This window comes from Hesperophylax consimilis, chromosome 6, assembly GCF_061612785.1.
Source record: "Hesperophylax consimilis isolate HC1 chromosome 6, BYU_Hcon_1.0, whole genome shotgun sequence".
Classification (NCBI taxonomy): Eukaryota; Metazoa; Arthropoda; class Insecta; order Trichoptera; family Limnephilidae; genus Hesperophylax; species Hesperophylax consimilis.
The window spans coordinates 12,302,915-12,322,385 of NC_142841.1; the positions used below are offsets into that span (position 1 = coordinate 12,302,915).

The 19,471-nt window shown below is 37.6% G+C and overlaps 1 protein-coding gene across 4 annotated transcripts in view; it reads left to right on the plus strand.

Moving 5' to 3' along the window:
- Positions 1 to 19,471, plus strand: part of LOC149422955 (uncharacterized) — a 98,096-nt gene that overhangs the window by 36,066 nt on the left and 42,559 nt on the right. Inside the window, exons 19-29 of one of the 4 annotated variants that reach the window (XM_089632390.1) lie at positions 1,345 to 1,578; positions 3,285 to 3,490; positions 4,103 to 4,361; positions 4,827 to 4,990; positions 5,088 to 5,212; positions 6,778 to 6,962; positions 7,656 to 7,858; positions 8,462 to 8,647; positions 11,697 to 11,841; positions 12,515 to 12,699; positions 13,563 to 13,819. In XM_089632390.1, the coding sequence (XP_089488516.1) occupies positions 1,345 to 1,578; positions 3,285 to 3,490; positions 4,103 to 4,361; positions 4,827 to 4,990; positions 5,088 to 5,212; positions 6,778 to 6,962; positions 7,656 to 7,858; positions 8,462 to 8,647; positions 11,697 to 11,841; positions 12,515 to 12,699; positions 13,563 to 13,819 (2,149 nt within the window). The remainder of the gene's footprint in view (positions 1 to 1,344; positions 1,579 to 3,284; positions 3,491 to 4,102; positions 4,362 to 4,826; positions 4,991 to 5,087; positions 5,213 to 6,777; positions 6,963 to 7,655; positions 7,859 to 8,461; positions 8,648 to 11,696; positions 11,842 to 12,514; positions 12,700 to 13,562; positions 13,820 to 19,471) is intronic. The other 3 variants (XM_089632391.1, XM_089632393.1, XM_089632394.1) reach the window with 3 other exon arrangements.

Consider the following 19,471-nt stretch of genomic DNA (forward strand, 5'->3'; position numbering starts at 1 on the left):
GATTTCCTCCTTGTGACTTTACGTAAGACAGCATTAGAAGAAATAATTAAATTTATGAGAAATGTGAAGTTATAATTATATAAAATAAAAGAATTGTATAAAATAATAGAACAAAATAATACAACAAAAATAAAGGGGAAAAAAAAAAAACTAAAATTTATATAAAATAAAGGATTATCGATACATTGGTAACCATAAGAATACAAACAATATTGTGCATATAAATCATATCATAACCATAACCATAAAAAGACAATGTTGTGCATATAAATCATACTATAACAGGATTATAAATATATAAATACTAGAAACATAAACATCAGAAACATCAATTCAAGAAACATCAGTGAAATACTCTTTTAAGGTCATTTTATATTTAGTAAATTCGCAATTGAGGATGTCGATATTGAAAGTTAGTTGATGGAAATATTGTATGTTTTTAGTTTTTCTAGATCATTATAATTATTTATGCAATGGTGATTTGTGTTTTCATTAAGTCTTACATAAATTTTACAATTTTTGATCCAACAGAATTTGAATTTATTAATTTTGCTAAACTCTCTGACCTTTTTGTAGAGTACTTTGTTTTTATGAGTTAAATGTTCATTTATATAGATCCGTTGTTTTCCATTAAAGTTAATATCCTCTGCTGTTAGGCCCCTTCTTGTCCGGATTGCTGCTATGATTTCGTCTTTCTGATTCCTGCCCTTTAGTTTTACTATAATACTCCGCGGTCTTCCTTCAATCTTCTCCTTGGGGGTGACTCGGGTGGCGTATTCAATGTCGTCACTTACTATATTTAATTCTGAATAGATCCTTTTGATAATCTCCGTCAGGTTCTCTTGTTTTTTTCTGGTATCCCAATGATCTCTATGTTATTAATGCGTGCGTGTTGTTCATTAGCATCCAATTGTTTTTGTAATTCTTTAAATTCACTTTGTATTACGGCGTTTTGTTCCAGAGTTTTTTCAAGGTTGTTGTTTTTTTTCGTATCAATTTTTTTTTCTAGAGTTAATATTTTATTTTTTAATTCCTCGATTTCTTCTTTATACTCGTTTCTGATGATTTCCAGAAATTGTACCTTAAATTCTTCAAACTTTTTGTCAAGAAGTTGGAGGAGTTGGGTGTCCGTAGTATTTAGTGTTTTTGCAGTTGCTCGTGTAGTCATTTTGGCACGAAATATTAATTAGTATAACTTCACTATTAAAGCTATTAAAATATAGATATTTAGATTTTAGCTAGAATTTTTTATTTTATTTTGAGATATTTCACGAGTGTATTTTCAAGAGTGTAATGTATGGCTTTTTGCAATCCAATTTTTCTCATGCTTAAATCATTTTGTAGGGAGCTGCCCGTACAAGGAGGGCATGATCTGGACCGTGTCCCAGGACGGCCCGCCCCCTGAGGGCTTCACCACCTACACCACAGAGTCGGGCCTGACCGTGCTGCGGAGAAAGCGGCAGCGGAATCTAAACCGTGTCGGCATTGGCGGGTTCGCGGTGCGAGGGAGGGCGGCGGCAGCGCACGGTGGGAGAACCCCGACCGAGGAGACGGCTACCACTCCCACCACACCCACCAGTGAGTTTACATTTCCTACAAACAAGCATGTTTATTGGAAAGTATGTTTACGAGAGATGGAAAGGCTGGTAGGGATATTGAAAGAAGGGTAAATGCAGGAAACTCCGTTGATGGAGGACTGAATGGTTAAAAGCTAATAAAACATTGTCCATAGAAGCGAAGCTAGCAGTCCACATTGGAGTACTGATACCAACCCCGATGTACAGCAGTGAGGCATGGAACTGGCAGAGGAAGGACGAAAGTAGACTGAATGCTTTAAAGACAAGAAAATATTGCATTGAGATACGGAAAGAATGCAAGGCTGAAGAAAGCGTTGTGAACAAGATTAAGAGAGGAAACTTAGATCACTGATGGTACGCGTAACCCCAGGGGTATGTTGCTTGAAGGACGTTGACGCGTGATGTTGTTTGAAGGAGTACGCGCACACACTGTACAGACACCGTATGGTATAGACTGTACAGACATTTTGGCTACAAGGGGTGTGCGAGTTTGGGCTCTTTCCCAAAGGGGTACTCAGAAAAAACTAATTAGGAACCATTGGCTTAGATGATTTGGGAATTAGGGGGCGTATGAATGTAAGGAGAATATATGATGTAAAAGTATACTGTAGAAGAAGTCGGGGTTGCCCGAGAAAGACATGGCACCATCAGATGAATCAAATTCTTGAGTCGGGTCATGTCAAGAGTTTGAATAACACAATAGTATGTATGAATGTGAAAGAGACAATAAATAGACAGTCGTTCTTGGCTACCTTTTATGGCGCCATATTTGCAAATTTGTTAATTTCTTTTAATTTGTTAAAGGGCGCAAATACATATCTTCTCAAGTCATTTTTCACATATAGTAGATTGTAAACAATGTTTTATATGAAGAATACAATGTGGTCCTGGTAGCGAGAGCTCCGTTGTAACCTTTCTTTCTGTTGTGCATTATTTATGAGAAAGAAGGAGGTTACACTTTCACAGGAGGCTTTTTTCCACCTGAAAAATAAATGATCTATCTTAGTATTTCTGAATCAGAAAATTTGCTTTCCGTTCACATTCGTTTTTGTAATACCTACTTGGATTTATGTGCAAATAATAAAAACACAGGTTTGTGTAAGAAAAAGAATTCTTTCGTTAATTAAACCTATTGTTTAATTTTGAGCATCTCGCATCAGCGCATTTGGTAAACAATTATTATTATTATTTAATGAGCAGACAGCATTCTGCTGATGCACTCATATCTGATTTCACAATAATAAAGTATTTTTTATTTAAAATATGTTAATCCTTTCGTCTCTCCAAATAAGAATCCAATCGAGCTTTAAATTGGTTTACATTAGTGGAATCAGCGACATGTTATGGAAGTTTATTCCATGCATCCAATGTTCTATTTATAAGGAAGTATTTCCTAGGATTGGATGCAAAAGGTGTTTTATTAATTTTTTTTTAGTGTTCCCGCAGATTTATATTTTTGTTGGTGGTGAAGTGATTTCCTGCGGTAAGTGTCTCAACTTATCAAACTGATTTCAAGCTGTATGTAGCTGTCAAAAACTCACGCCACTTACAAATTTTGTAACTTCTATAAATCACAGTAAGTAACTTAAATGTCGTTAACATTTGTAATTTTGCACTTATGAGTGTAACGGCCATCAAAGATGCTGTCAGTGTCGCCCCGGGGATTCAGACAGTTAGCAGATCTTACTAATGAAACTTTTTTTCCAGGCGCAGGTGCTTCGGAAAGCCCCAACCTTGTGAGGAAAAAGCCCCGGAGAAAGCCTCGCTCCCGCCTCATGGAGGCCTTTCCCTCCTACATGCAGGAAGCCTTCTTCGGCCGGGATCTGCTGGAGGCCCCCTCCACTGCCGGGCCCCCGTCCGATAGTGACAGCGACAGGGTTACTTCGCCCACGCTAACCATATGTCTCAATCAGGTTACTTTTGTTATTATTTACTCTTTTCATCCTATACCTAAGAATCCCAACTGCTCCCCACTGTCCTGAACCAGTGGAACTATGGTATCCACAATTGGAGTATGTTGTGAGGCTGAAGGTACTGGGGAGGGAAAGGAAATGGGGAAGTACCTGGCTATTCAGATCTGGTTTTATTTCCGAATGGTGGTCTTTCACCAGGAAGATGCTTAGTATCTACCGCACTTATTACTTCAATTAGAAGACCTCACTCAGTACCTGTCTATTACGTATTATATTTCGTCTTTGTTTTGACAAGTAACCCTCAATTCATTGCTGGAGTAAAACCACCATCCTTGGAATATTATATAGTTGCATAATAAATTGTATAAAAAAAAACTAATAGCTAACTGGTAATTAACATTGTTCAGTAATTTCTTTTGTCCTTACATAAATACTAATATAATTTTTATTTAAACAAAATATATATTTAAATTAAAAAAGCAACATACTTTTTTATGATCTCAATGATTTTTTAAATGTCACTTAACAGATATTGCCGGACCAATGCATAAATAATGTTTCTAAATGTGTACATATTCTGCCTCCGTTAATGTTAAACTGTTTTATTCGCAGGAGGAATTAGAAGTGATTGAGGCAATCCGTACCAAAGAGGAGAAAGAAAAGGAAGAAAAAGATAAAGCCAACGAGTTGAACCCTGATCTCAAATTGAAATCAGATGGTGACTCCTCAAAGGATGACTCTTTACAGACTGATGACTCCAAAGCCCTCAAAGAAGTGATGATGCTGCCAAGCCATCCTAGCACTGAACACCGACTGGGTGAAGCCAACACTGTACCACAAGCTAAACCTCATACTGATGTTATGCCCAAAGGTTCAAATTTTATTTGAAATTTATTTAATTTCTCATTTGCCATACTTTTGATAAGTGGTCTCTAAATTAGTCACAAAATTGCCTCGGAAAGATAAATAATACAGTAGTAATAATTCGAAATTTTCAACAACAAAAAAAACTACAGAAATTTTTTTTTAATGAATTCAAAAATTCAAAATATATTTTACTTTGAATATTTACCTGAATTGACTGGCCAGCCGCAAATAATAAATTTAGAATTACTTGGGAATGTGTTGATTCGAAATTTAGTTTTTGAGGTCCCGTGTATTTCGAATTAACGGGGTTCTAATATACAGTGAAAATCTCTAATTCCGAGGGTTCAAAAAAACAACTTTATTTGTGGGAAAATTATAAGTGGGTTTCGCTGTGTGTACGACTTTATTTTATTTTGCTTTAATTTTGTTAACTGCTTTCCATATTATTATTTTCAAATGCTTGTTTCAGGTGCTCCTACCAACTCAGCAAACGCAGAAACCAATTTAACTGCTAAAGAGGATATTTCTCTAATGGGTGTGAATTTAGAATCCATGGTCAGAGATTCTTTACCAAATATGGACAGTCGAGATGTTGAAGAAATTTTCAAGGGTGTTCTGACTGACGATTCACAGGTACGTGAAGAATAGGATTTTATCAAAGATAAATATGAATTTGCCCATAACTTGTATTACATATTTGTCTGTGGTTAATTTTAATTTGTAATTTTAGGAGTCACAAGAGTCGTCCGTTTCCTTTGTAAACTCTGTGAGTGGTTCGAGCAGTTACAATCAACAGAGACAACAGTTATCCAGTCCTATAGAATTCCCTTCACCGTACCACACGGAGTATAGCGGGTATGTTATCTACTAAGTAAATTAGTGTTGTCATTGTTAATAACAGACTTTAAGTGTGGGATTGACTAGAGAGATGCCGACTGCCGCCCGAAAGTAAAACTCTGAATACAGTGAAGCCCTCATGTAAGGTAACATAACAAGTTTTTATGCTTAACCCTTCAGGCCTCTGCCATATTGATCGTTATATTTCTTAAAGATGCTGTCAGAAAGTCGGAGAATTTGTATGTATTTCCACTTTTCAATAAAATCCAAATAAATGGGATATTTCTGAACGTTTCCGAAAATTAAAAACTGTTTTTGAAAGGTGATGAAATACTGTTTCAAATTTTATTATTTGAAATAAACGGTTCCATGATAACTCAACACAGTGGCTATTCAACCCACCTTTAAAAAGTGATATAAAGTCATTAAAAACGATGGAATTTTTTTTTTTTAACCTAACCTACTTAACCCAGTTAACCTTTTGAACGCGTTAATTTGCTCCGTTTTATCTATACCCGTACGCGGTACAGATTTTCAAATACCTATGCACGCAATTAAATGTCAAATTATAGCATTCTGGCATGATTTATTGGACTATATAGACAACAGATTATTCTCCACAATATGATAACAAATCCTCGTGTGTCAACATTCTTAGATGTTTATAAAAACAAAAACATAAAATTTCATACAAAGACGTACCGTATCTTTTGAATGTGGTCCCGCCATTCACTCGGCGTGTGTGTACTTAGGCCATTGCGTTGATAGACACAAGTGGGACACCATGAGCACTTATCATTTTTACTTATGAAAACTTTTTCTAAAACTGAACACTTAAATTTAATGTCACTTAATATAATAACAAAATTGGACTAACGCCATCCGTTGACAAAATTGTAAACCATATCACTCGAAGGCGCAAAGAGGCTCACTTGATTATCGATGTTTTTAATGAAATACAATTTTATTTTCGAGAAATTCTTGTAGATGTCAGCATCGTGATAGTTCTACAAATGTTCAAGCGAGCGGGAAATAAATTTATGTCGAAAGACCGCTGGAATATCGGCATTCAAAATTTCCATATCAACAGTTGATTCAGCCGCGTGTGAGTATAGACTTTTTGCCGTAACAACAGTTGATACGGCCGCGTGCAAAGAGTTAATAAAGTTTTTGTTTCATCACTTTCCATGACTTTATATAACTTTTTAAAGATGTGATGAATTATCATTTTGATGAGTTATTCGGTCACCAAACATATCATAGGTACACAACATGAAGTATCTTATTCCTGTATATTGTTTCATCTCTGTAAATCATGTACTGTTTGTTTCTATAATATAAAATAAAATAAAAAATAAATATGACTTTAGAAGTGTGAAGAGAAAAGAGGTGGAAAATAATTAGTTAAATTTAATATCTTTTCAACTGTTAACGGTCCTCGGATTAGTTTCCAGCTCTCTTTTCGATTCCCAGCAGTGTGATTAGCCGCTCTGCCATAATCCTCAATTGAATTGCTCATACAGAACTATGGAACGTTGAGATTGACCGTTTAAAATACATAGTAACATGTTATGGCATTCCAGGAGTTCCCAGCTGAGCCCTGCCTACTCGGAGAGCAGCGGCCAGTGGGGCCCGGCACACCCCGACGGCCACACGGACTCGAGCGCCTCGCAGCCTTCGCTGGCCCAGCACGCCACCTACAACCAGCGCAACACTGAGAAGATGAAGGCCGATGAAGGTAGGCCGGTGAAGATGATGGCGGATGAAGGTATTATTAATCTACTACCGGCTATTATTCTATTTGCCGGCCTCTGTATATCTTCCCTCTTACAACATGTTCACTCCTTCCTCCACTCAAAAAGACCCTCCACGCAGCCTCCCCAAAGATGATATAGGGCGATTACTTCAATTTGGGAGGCGGATATGGGTACCGCCGCCACGAAAACCATTAATTAGATAACCATCACCTTTGTCACCCCAAGTGGCATGTTATGTTTGATGACTTGGCAGGGGTGCCCGGGTTCATGGGGTGAGGCTTGTTCAGGTCTTGGCGGCGGATGCCTGTGCCCACCAGCTGCGTGGATTGGGACAGGCCAGTTAAGGGAGATTCTTTCCCCTCAAACTGGCTCTCGACCCATCGCCTTGTACCACAGTGGAAGGGATGGATTCATACGTCACTCCTGGACACATTGACCCCCAGATTCCTAACCACCTTACTCCCTCTTACCTTTTCCTTCCCAGAACCTCGTCTCCTTTATGTAAGACCCTCCACATAGCATCCCCAAAGGTGACATAGGCCCCGAGGGAAATCATTTTTCTCAGTACCTCCTTTGTTACCTTATCGGATGGAAGCTACCAGTGGGCTCCAGAACCTCTCAACCCAAGCTGACGCAGCACGCTTGTGATCCGTCTTATGGCATGTAATTTGCGTTGTATCAAAGTTAAATGTTTCTCATGGTAGGGTTGGGCACTGCTGCCACCATATCCTCCGTTCTGTACTCCAACATCAACCATCCCGAGTGGAAGAGCGAGTATCCTGACTGGTCGGATCGTTGCAAACAGATCCTCAAGAAGTGGAGGGCACTTCCCAGCGACAAGAAGACTCCGTATCTTCAGCAGGCCCGGGATAACCGAGGAGCTATTCGCATGAAGAGAGCCAGACAGGTTAGATACTTGTGGATATTCTCCTATGTATATTCTATTGTCCCTTCACTTTACAATAAACTACTGCTCTTTTCATTGTGCATATCTTTAGCTTTCTCTGAATCAAACAGATTTCACTGTTATATCCTAAAATATAGCCAGAATCTATATTCTTATACAAAGATATACATAAGTAAATATACCTACTACTACTAAATTTTTATCAACAGAATAATTTACACCCTTTTGAGTGTGTGTGTTTTTTTTAATTAAATATTATATTTGAATGTCATGGTGATTAACAGCAAAGAAATTTGACTAACACCATTTTCTACTTTAGAAATATGTGTTGTAAAATAAAACCAAAACCGCTACTGTGTGTTAATTTTAGTGGGCACTATAAGTATTCATGGGTTTCACAGTCATTTTTCTTTTTTGTGCGCATTTCCCCGTACCCACTTTTGTGTCCCAGATCTGTGAGAACCCTTAATGTGAGCTTCCTCGCTTGTGGGTTATTGAGATGATGATGATGATGATGATGATGATGTATGATAGTGTGTGTGTGTGTGTGTGTGTGTGGATCTGCAGTGACAGTGAAGTGATGATGTTTGGGGCGACCAACAGATCCCGAAGGAGGAGAGTGCGGGCCCCCCAGCACCCTCCCCGCCCGCCGAGGTGCTGCAGGCTGCAAGCGCGCAGATACAGGGCCAGTCACAGCAGGCGCAACAGGCGCAACAGGCACAACAGGCACAACAGGCCCCAGGCCAGGTGCCCATGACCGTCAGCTCAGCGCCCGACCTGCCAGCAGAGGTGCCGCCTCAGGATGGACTAACCCCCGCCACTAACCCCCCCACCCCTAACACGGACGTTCCCGGTCCAGTAACCCAGCCCACTAACCCTAGCCGTAGCCTAGTCGGGGCGCACTTCACCCTCCACCACCAGTTCACGCCGTTCTACCACGGCGGCGCGGACGGGCCGGCGCCCAACGTGACGGTGAACCCGTTGGGCAAGTTCACCAACGCGCGCCACCCTACTATCACCTTCCTGGGCAAGACCCAGCTGCTGCCCCACAGCATCCGCGCCATCATCCGGCAAGAGTCTCCGCCCGCCAGCCCCCCCGGAGACCCGCACATCCGCGTGCTGACGCCCTCGGAGATCATGCGCACCCTCCCCTCCATCCCGGAGCTACCCGCCACGGTACCCCTTCTGCCATTCGCCAATCAACTGCCTGCCCTATTGTTTGCCCGTCGTGTTTTGAGTTTCACCCGTCTCCATGTTGGTATGCCGCCTCTTCGTCAGTGGCGACCAGTGTATCAGATCTGTGTATAGCATGGTAGCATAGTCCTTACAACTTAGTCCTTACAGTTCCCATCCTCTCCTAATTTTGTATAATAGTGTGCTTGCTTTGGTGGTTGTTTGTGTGCTTCAATTTGTATTGGGATATCATGTTTTTTTAAATTTTATTTATGTAATGTCACCCGATTTTATTAACTAATTCACCACCAGATGGAATATATTTTACATTGTATTAATAAGACACTGACATCTTCTATCAGTAGAAGGTATTTTAATGCAAACTCTTTTTGGATAAGACGGTGGCATTACATTATTGAAGATTTGTTGTGTGTACTCTACAATTTTGCTAATATCTAATCTCTAATTTGTATTACCATTTATTTAATTTGGAATACCAATTTTTCATGATTTATGCAAATATTGTTTGTGTTATAATCATTCATTAAAACATTATGTGTGCACTTTATGAAGAAACAATCTCTCGTCCAAGCATTAGACGCATTATTATTTGTTGCTATTATGCTGTGCTCACAAAATGTGATATGGTTAAACATTACTACGGAAAAGAAATTAAGTGTAACTAACTACATTATATTGTCACTAACAAAATAACAATGTTACTTTTATATTAAGTCGGGTCTCCTGCGATGAGTTTCCACAAACATTTTAACAAACTGCTTATGGCTTGCAAATGTTAGAAATGGGGCTTGTCTGTACACATTTTTGTATGCCAATGCAATATTTGTGCAATGATTTGGTTCATTCTTTTTGGTAATGTTTGTAGAAACGTGTCGCAGTAAACCGGCTTTTAGGTATAAATAATTTGTTGCTTCAGCCTTTTTACGGTAATTTTCATTAGTATTTAAATGCACTTACTTGTCTTTGCCAAGTAAACTTTTTTTTTTTTAATTTCACTTGAGTTAAGCTATTAAAAAATAGTTAAAACATCACAACATTTAAAAAAATTTCTTTGCCAATCATTTTCTGTGTTATTTAGCAGTAACATTTTGATGTTGAGGTTCGCTGATTAGTAAACAATTTTGATGTTATTTTTTTTTAAGTTTCTCTTATTCATCCTATGTGTCATTAAAAGTAAATTTTATAAAAATGTTTCACAAAACTTTTTAGTTTTTTGGCGAAGTTTATGTATTTCGTAAAAAATACTAATTTAATTTATTTTTTTTCAAAATACAATTTCTTTGACGTTTCTTTACATTTAAAAAAGACTTTGCACTCCTGTGTATATTTATTTCTTTTGATTCGATTCTTGATGTCGAAAAGAATTAAAAATAAAAATTGTTTTATCCATTTTGATCATAATGAACAGAAGACATTATTTGATGCAATGAAATTTACTAGATAGTATGTTAAATAAGCTATTTCCAAATAAGGTATAAAATTACACTTATTTACACAAAAACTGCTGCATAATTGCTATAAGCTGTTATTGCACCTAATAACTTGTCTTGCCTAATGGCAAAATTTTGCTAAAATAAGCTCTCTTTATTATTTACACCTCACCATAAGTTCCACATCTTTATGATAATCAAATGTGGAATGTGTTCAAAATTATAGTATCAAATATTATAGTGTGATTCCAGTTGCTGAGAATGTTATCCCTATCGTCCTTCAGTGTAAGTTGTACTGTGACATCTGATGAAGATTGAACGGCGAAAACATTAGCAAATGTTGCAATTTGGAGTTCTTGAACAAACCTGCTCGAATTGCTCATAGACTTCAACATTCTCACCGTAACTGGAATGCACAAATATTTTTAAAAGATTACAATTCGTCAACTTACAACTGAAATCCATTTAGTGCAGTTTTAGCGCCAATGAGAACAAACCAAAAAGCGCGGAAAAAATAACTCGATTAATGGTAAATTCCAATTTGCCCTGAGACACTTGATAATGCCGCTGTATATATTTTTTATCTATGTCCTCTTGTTGAATTTTACTTTTGGAATATTCAAAATGGCACTCTTTTAAATTTGACAGCCAAATTGTACCAAGAGTAAGGCTCTCGACTAGCAATCCAAAGGTTGCGGGTTCAAATCCCGGCGTGCGCAAGTAAATTTTATTTGGTGAATTTATGTTATTTCACAATTTATTCATTTAAAATAATATATAGTATACTTGCGGCACGTTTCAGAGTGGAAGATACTCTTTAGGTGTAACACCACCATTTAGAATTGAAACTTTACAACTTTAAACGGTTGAAATTACTTTAGCCATGTTTGGTGACCAGATCTAAATAGCCCGGTGCTCCTTCACCTTTCCCTCCCCCATTTCCTTCCTCTTCCCACTACCTTCAGCCTCACATCATACCCCAACTGGGGATGCCATAGTCTCACTTGCTCCAGACGGTTGGGAGCAGTTGGGACTCTTGTGCTGTATTCAAATTAAAAAAGACAAATATTTGAATCTTAAAATTTGATTTACTCAGTGACCTGATTCACTTGGTGGATTTTAGTTGTAAGGCCACAATAAAATGGTTGAGGGTTGGGTTTTTTTCAATTTACGATAACTCGGACTGCGCTAATCATTGATGAATGCGGTCACAGGAACAAGAGAAGGTGTCGGGCGGGCAGCGCGGTGCGAGGGAGGCAGAGCAGGAGCGCCAGTGGAAGCAGCTGCAGCAGATGCGCCAGCAGCAAGCGCAGCACCAGCAGCAGGTCATACACGACCAGAGGCTGCAAGGTAATCAATGTACTCGTCAACTTTATACAACACTGTTTGCGCGTCTTCAGTCAGTGCCGGGAATGCATTCAACCTCAATTTAGGGATTACATATTTTTAATTTAATTAAAATCTATTCAGTATTCTGGAATGGATGAAGGAATCCCACACATACCATATGAAGTGAGATGTCTCAAAATATAACTTTTTGCTTTAAGAAATTATGATGTGCGATTTCTTAGGTCTAGTTTTATTTACAAGAATTCAAAACCATAACCTTAGCCTGAATTTGTAGTTAAAATTTTCCCAGTTTACACCATGATAATATATATTTTTTTACTAAAAGTTCTATGAATGCACTATATATTTGAGAAGGAGGGACTAACCTATCAAAACTCCTTATTTGAGTTAGGAATTACAATTATGAGCAGGATTTATATTATAAGTTTCATCCAAGTAGTTAGAAAAATCAATAATAAACATGCTACTTTTCAACATTTGATACAACAAATTCATTTGCGTTTATCTCAATTCATAATTTCAATGTACTCATTTAGAACAAAAATGTATACATGTTTACATATTAGAACATCGATAATAATTATTTCGTTGCCTCGAAACTGACTAAACTGGAGATGTGCAAATAATTTTTTATACAATTCATTCATGACCGACAACGATATTCATCTTTTTCTGTTTGCAGCTATGGCTCGGGTCCAGAGGCAGATTGTCACCGATGGGCCATTTCCCCAGGAGCAGCTGCAGGTGGCCATCAACGAGCAGAGTCCCCTACACTCCTCGGTGGCCTCTCCGTCCCCCACGCTGCCACGCAGCCCGTACCCAATGGGCCCCGGAGTTTCTAGGTTCCCACACCCTTCGCTGGTTCAGGTATTGATGAAATGGTTTTGTGGCACATCTCGATCGTATAACATAGAGAAAAAAAATTATATCAAAAATTCCAGTCAGAAAAAATTGCCCAATTGTAAATACTTACCCTAACTGTAACTCGAATAGATGCGAGCTTCGTTCATTGCATAATTTCATTGTTAATCAAATAAAAAAAATCTCACATGTTTTACAGGAATATGGATAGTGAGAAATATTTAACATATAGTCAATATAATATGGACAGGTTGTTTCACAGAAATTCAAATGTGAGATTGTCATCAAATGACCATTCAGCGCCATTTTGTTTTTTTTTGACAGTTTAAAGATCCCGTTAAATGCCGATTCTAAGCTAATTATAATTTAATAGAAATCTGAAACTCACTTACAATCAGCGTTCAAAGGGGACCTTTCTAATGTCAAAAACAAAATGGCACTGAATGGTCATTTGATGACTTGTCACATGCGAATTTCTATGAAACTACTGGGACTTAAACATTTTATTGATATGATGTAATAATATAACCCAAGAAACCGTCTGGCCAACTCGCTACATGACAATATTACCAACTAACTCAGGTGCAGCACCTATGATGCCAATGTCCTGCCCTGGTGGGAACTAGGCTCAGATGCCTGGGGAGACATACAGTAGAACCAGAAGACATACCCAATGACAACCCTGGTGAACTTTATTAAAGGGACTGGGTTGTAGTTAAAGGATTGAGGTAAAATGGGAGATATCACAACGGGCCTATGGCCTAAGTGCTCACGGGAACTATGTGTAAACCGTCTCCTACACTAATGTCAGCATTCCTAAAGACGGTCATAAAGACATGAAACCATCAATATAGAACTGTTCATTCCAGGTGCGTCCCGGTCCAGGTCCTCAGCGCCTGGTGCGCAGCCCTTTCTCCCCGCAGTCCCCCCTGGAGCCCCAGCAACCGCAGCAGTTCCCGGGATCCGTGTCTCCCGCGCAGGGCCAGGGGGACCCCTTCCAGCGCCCCCCCTCGGAGAGCAGCGGCGACTACATGCACTCCCCGCACACCCCGCGCTCCTTTGGACATCAGTCGCCCAACCCGGCAAGGAGCCCCGCCTACGCCAGCCAGAGTCGACTCCAGGAAGGGTAATAACAATTTATTTTGTAAATTGCAACAAAACATTTTACGCTATAAGCCTTCTGATGTCCATAGAAAGATTACAACTTTGCGACAAAAGCCATAATATCTTGCAATAACTGCAGTACTTTTGAAATCAAAGAGTTTTCTGGTTTACCATATATAAGTGCTTCTCCTTCTCTATGTGCCTTTTGGTATCATTCGGAGGTGTTGGGGTATCTTACTGTTTCTTATGGCTGAATTACACCTGAGCTCAGCCGAGTCACTCGCTATGTTACTCGGCTGAGTAACTTATTGGAGAGTAGAAGTGATCACATGTTGAAGAGACAGTGGGCGCTAACTTGGTTTCACCATGAAGGGAAAAGAGAACCAAATTTAGATTCTTTTCTTTCAATGACTGACTCGGCTGATTGCACTGACCAAGGGGAGAGCGAATAAAGCGCCGAGTTGAGTATGCAAGTGGAGAGGGTATTTACTTGACCATGTCATTTGCCTTGCTTTCAGCAGATGTAATTCAGGCATTAGATGCGGATAAGTTGCTGAAGGCAGGAAGTGTATATTTGTGATGTCCTCAGACTGTAGGAAATTGAAAACACAGTCATCCAAATAAGCACTCTTTATTTGTTTTCTTGACAATATAGATTGAGAGAATTTTATTTTCTAAGGGTCTGTAATTTCGGTATACTCTATTTATCTCTTAACCTGTCCGGTAGTATGACCGTACAGGTACGGCGAGACAAAAATAGTTCGTAAGGAGTACGGTAGCGCCTAAAATAAATTAATCATTGAATTTCTTTCGGAGAACCGAAAGTTACTGCCATCTAGGGACAATTTGTCATAACTTGCAAAAGTTTTTAACGATTTAGGTATGTTACAAACGGAGTTATTCACAATTTAAATATTCCGTGACGTCACTGTCTGGCAGTTGGTGGTAAACAACATTTTTCTTGCGAGCGACATCTTGTGTGAAGTGAAATTTGTGGTTTTTGTTTCTTTTTACACTGAATAACTTAATCATCTTGCATTAAAAATTACCTCACGTGTTTGGATATGAATATTTATTACATATATTGTACCGATGGTGTTTGTTTTCAGTTTGAATACAGTTTTTCACAGTTTGAACAAAAATTAAAATTTTGAAATATTATTCGTTGTACTGTTATTATCATTGACATTTTATTATTTTAGGTTATTCATAATTTGGACAGTGTTTTACTGTGATTTGACTTTGTGTTTCGTATTGATAACTTGTTCAATTTATATATTTTATGTTTATTTTTATAAAAAATGGTTAACCATTTGAATGTGCAAGACATTGCTGATATTTTAATCGAAAGTGAATAGGAAGATGTTTACGAGGACCTTCATGATTTGCCAATACATTCGGATAGTTCATCCGATGAATCTGATACATCTGATGAGGATGAAACTCTCCCTAGTTGTTCAACATCCAAAAAGAGAAATGTTGATCATCGTAAATGAGATCAGTGTAAGTTTACGACCATTATTCATGAATTCGATTCAACTAACTCAGGTATAAGAGCAAATGTACAGTTAGTGAAAATTTATTGGAAATAGACTTTTTTGAGTTATTCTTCACACTTGATATAGTAAAAATAATTGTCAGCGAAACAAATAAATACGCTGCAAAAATTTCTTTAGACATTTCTCTGAAGTCTAAAATGATGAAGTGGAAAGACACCACGGAGGCTCTATATACATATATACATTTTTAGCCACGATTATGCTTATGGGACTTGTGGGAAAAAACTCGCTGAAGAAATACTGAACAAATAATCTAATAATTGAAACACGTTTTTTTCAAAGTATTATTTTCGCAAGATAGATTTTTTCTTTTGCTCCGAGCTCTTCATTTTTCTGATAATGATACTACGACAACCGATAAATTATTATTAATTATTGACTGCATATACATTGTGTACGTATATACCTATGTTTAATTTTTATAATGAAAACACAATAGTGTTAGTGTATATAATAATACGTATACGTAAGTGTGTGAAAAAAGTTTTTGTCTCCCCTTGATTCCCTTGGCATCATTCAAATTGTGATAAGTGAATCTGATTTTTATTAAGTAAAAACAAAAATCTGCTCCGATTTCGATGGTTGGCGATTTCCACAGACATAGGAATTAATAGACGAGAAGATAATGGCGAGGGGTAAAATCAACTGTTGAAGAACGAAGGGCGTAAGGCTGCCTGTGATTCGTCAATAAATCAATCTGACAGTAAATAGGCATCTCGCATTATAATATCACCATTTACTTCTTAAAAGTAAAATCTGCTTTGGAATGAATAGACATTTGTACATGGGAGCGCAAATTACTCGCCACGTTATGAACAAATTTGCGAAGTCCAAATTCAGCAAAAAAATTCGGTTGTATTTTCAGAGTCGAATATTTCGTTTAAGTATTTAGTTAAGACACTTTTATAAATGTTCATAATTTACTTCCCAGCAACCAACCAGCTTTGTGTTTCGCGTCCAGACGTTTCTCGATATGATAGTATAATATGTTTCTAAAACTGATCTATATTATACGATGTGAATATGCTTAAAATAAAGTAAAATAATGCTTATATATGGAATGTAATACGACAATTGGGTTTATTCTCTTTTTCACATCTATTTTTACAAGTTTTCATAGTACAAGTCAACATTTTGCCGTGTTATTTCGTAAAATGAACCGATGATGCCTCGACCATAGTTCGCACAAGAATGATGAAGTCACGTTTTCAAATTTCACTTGAGGCCATACGCCAGCCCAGCCGGTTCCAATGGAACCGGTATGGGGAGTGGGGATAATACGCTTTTAATCACTTAGGGCAGGTCTACTAATATTCATATGTCTATGGCGATTTCTGAAAAATTGTTTTTATTTTTTATACTCTACGACAGTGGTTCTTAACCTTTTTGGCTGGCGACCCAAGGTACGAATATATTTGAAGTACGCGACCATAATCTAATTTTTTATTTTTTTTCCATTGACAGGTTATGTAATTTTATACTATAAAATTTATACGATGTATTGGTAAAATTAGAAATAAACAAATTTATTTAAATGTTCTGTATTAAAATCAGACCAGCATTAACCGGTCAGCAACGTAAGCAGATATACACGATAAAATAACGATAGCAGTCAAGTACAATAAGCGTGTTTACACGTCAACGCGTGTGTTTCCACAAAAATCGTCATAACTCCGTTATTCTTCTAGTGACATCCCTAAAACAAAAAGTAGAATATTCGTATTGAATGAAGCTTCACATCTCTATTCAAAGTTATCCATAGAAACCCGTAAAAAGACCTACTCAGTGGAAGCAAATTTTACCCGCCAAATCGTAAAACGACGCCAAGAAAGCCGTTTGACGTGCCGACCCGCCTCGCAAGTTTAATTATTTTTTTAAAAATATATTTTGTATGAAATGGTCAAAAAGTGAAGTGACAGAATTGTTTATTGTACATTTGTACGATGAAATAAGTGTTTTTTTTTTACATTATCCGTGATTTTAGTATCGTTTTTACATAAAACATTACAGGTGAGTCATTTTTACAATTTTTTCATGTTTCCATTCTAAATTTAAATATTTACAAATGTTAATATTTATTTATGATACAACAATTTGAAAGCCTATTTTGTAACCTTTCTAAAACAGTTTTTACTATTCGGCTCCGTTCAGTAATGTTTCATTTATAGAGCTTTGATTGTGAGGCGGTAATAACACAACGTTTTCGTGAAATTGACATTTCGGTAAAGACATCATAGCTTCAAGTTCGCGAAAAGTCGGAGGGGTTAAAACAGTTAAAAAATTTACAGCAAAATAATCAGTGACTACCCTGGTGTTGTATTTTTGAACAAAGATCATGTATACGTGGAGTTATGTTTATAGAAAGTGCACACCGCATGTCATGCTGAGGATCCAACCTATTCCTGTACTTATTCTTCATAACAGCAAGGCATGAAAATCCTGCTTCACATAAATAAGTAGTTGGGAAAGGTAGCAGGGCTTTTTCAGCTTCATTGCTCAGAACAGGCTTCCCAGATAATTGTGCCCAAAATTTTGTGAGACTCGTTCTGGCAAATCTCTCTTTTAAAAGTGCATCACCTTGCATTTCGAGCAATTCTTCTTGTAATCCAGCTGAATCGTTTTCAACGCCCATTACATCTACTTCAAATGGATTTCTTACCCAACTGTATTTCACGATATGGACATTTTGTGGAATATATCTTTCCATTTCATTTTCAAGTCTTCTCAAATGTTCTAAAAAAATAGGCATGGTCTCCACGAAAATACGGTTGCCATTAAGATTAAGATCTTCCAAAAACAAGTTTAATGTTGGAAACGCTGCCAATTGACATTGAGCAATTTTATTTTGCCAAAGTTTTGTTTTGTTTTTAAAAACAGTAATTTTTTCATAAATGTCTACTACAGTGCGATTTTGACCTTGCATTTCTGTGTTCAACTGATTCAAGTGGTGGAAAATATCACCCAAATATGCCAATTTAGCCATCCATTTGTTGTCACTGAAGCGATCAGCACATTCGTGTCTTTTATCTGTCAAAAATATTTCTATTTCTGTTTTAAGAGAAAGAACTCTAGCTAGAATCTTTCCGCGGGATAGCCAGCGAATATCCGAATGGTATAATAAATTCTGGTGTTCTGAACCCATTTCTTCGCACATCAGTCGAAATATCCGAGAGTTCATAGCGCGTGCCTTTATGAAATTTATAATTTGTATTACGTCCTGTAACACCTGATGTAGATCTGGCTGCATATCACGTGTAGCCAAGTTTTCTCGATGTAAAAAGCAGTGTATTAAAACAACCTCTGGATTTCGTTCCTTGACTTTGGCACAAAACCCGATACGACTCCCTATCATTGCCGGTGCTCCATCTGTACAGACTGCGAGACAATTGTCCCACAGTAATTGGTGTTCCACAAAGAACTTGTCTATTAAAAGAAATATATCAGCCCCAGTTGTAGTTTCAGAGAGCTTTTCACAAAGCAGGAACTCTTCATTGAAATTTTGTGGAGTTCTGTATCTTACGTACACCAACAGCTGTGGGAAATCTTCAATATCAACTGATTCGTCGATGAAAATTTGATGGCTTTTTTGAGATCCGTTATTAATTGTTCTAAAATATCTGATGACATTAAATCTATTCTCTTTTTCACAGTATCGTTTGAAATTGGCACCATTTCCAGCTTCTTCGCAATTTCATCTCCACAGACAGTTCTTGCCATGGCTATTGCAGCTGGTTTAATCAACTGCTCAGCAATACTATGGGGTTTTTTACATTGAGCTACTTTTAAAGCTACTTCGAAAGAAGCGTAGGTAGTTTTTTCTAACGAAACTGTTGCTGAACTTGATGGTGCATCAAGTCTCATGCGCTTTGTTTGTGTTTCTTTTTCTTTCCAAAAAGCAAGCGGTTTATTTGCGTACGTTGGATGGACTTTTTCGAGATGTCTCTTCAATTTGTTTATTTTTAGCGATTCATTTGAAAGAAGTTGCGTACAAACCACGCATTGTGGACGTGGCACACCAGAGCGATCTTTTATTTCAATAAATCCTAAGGCTAAAAATTCTTGCTTGTATGTTAACATCCGTTTCGCCATGACTGTCCACAATTCGAAAGACTTAC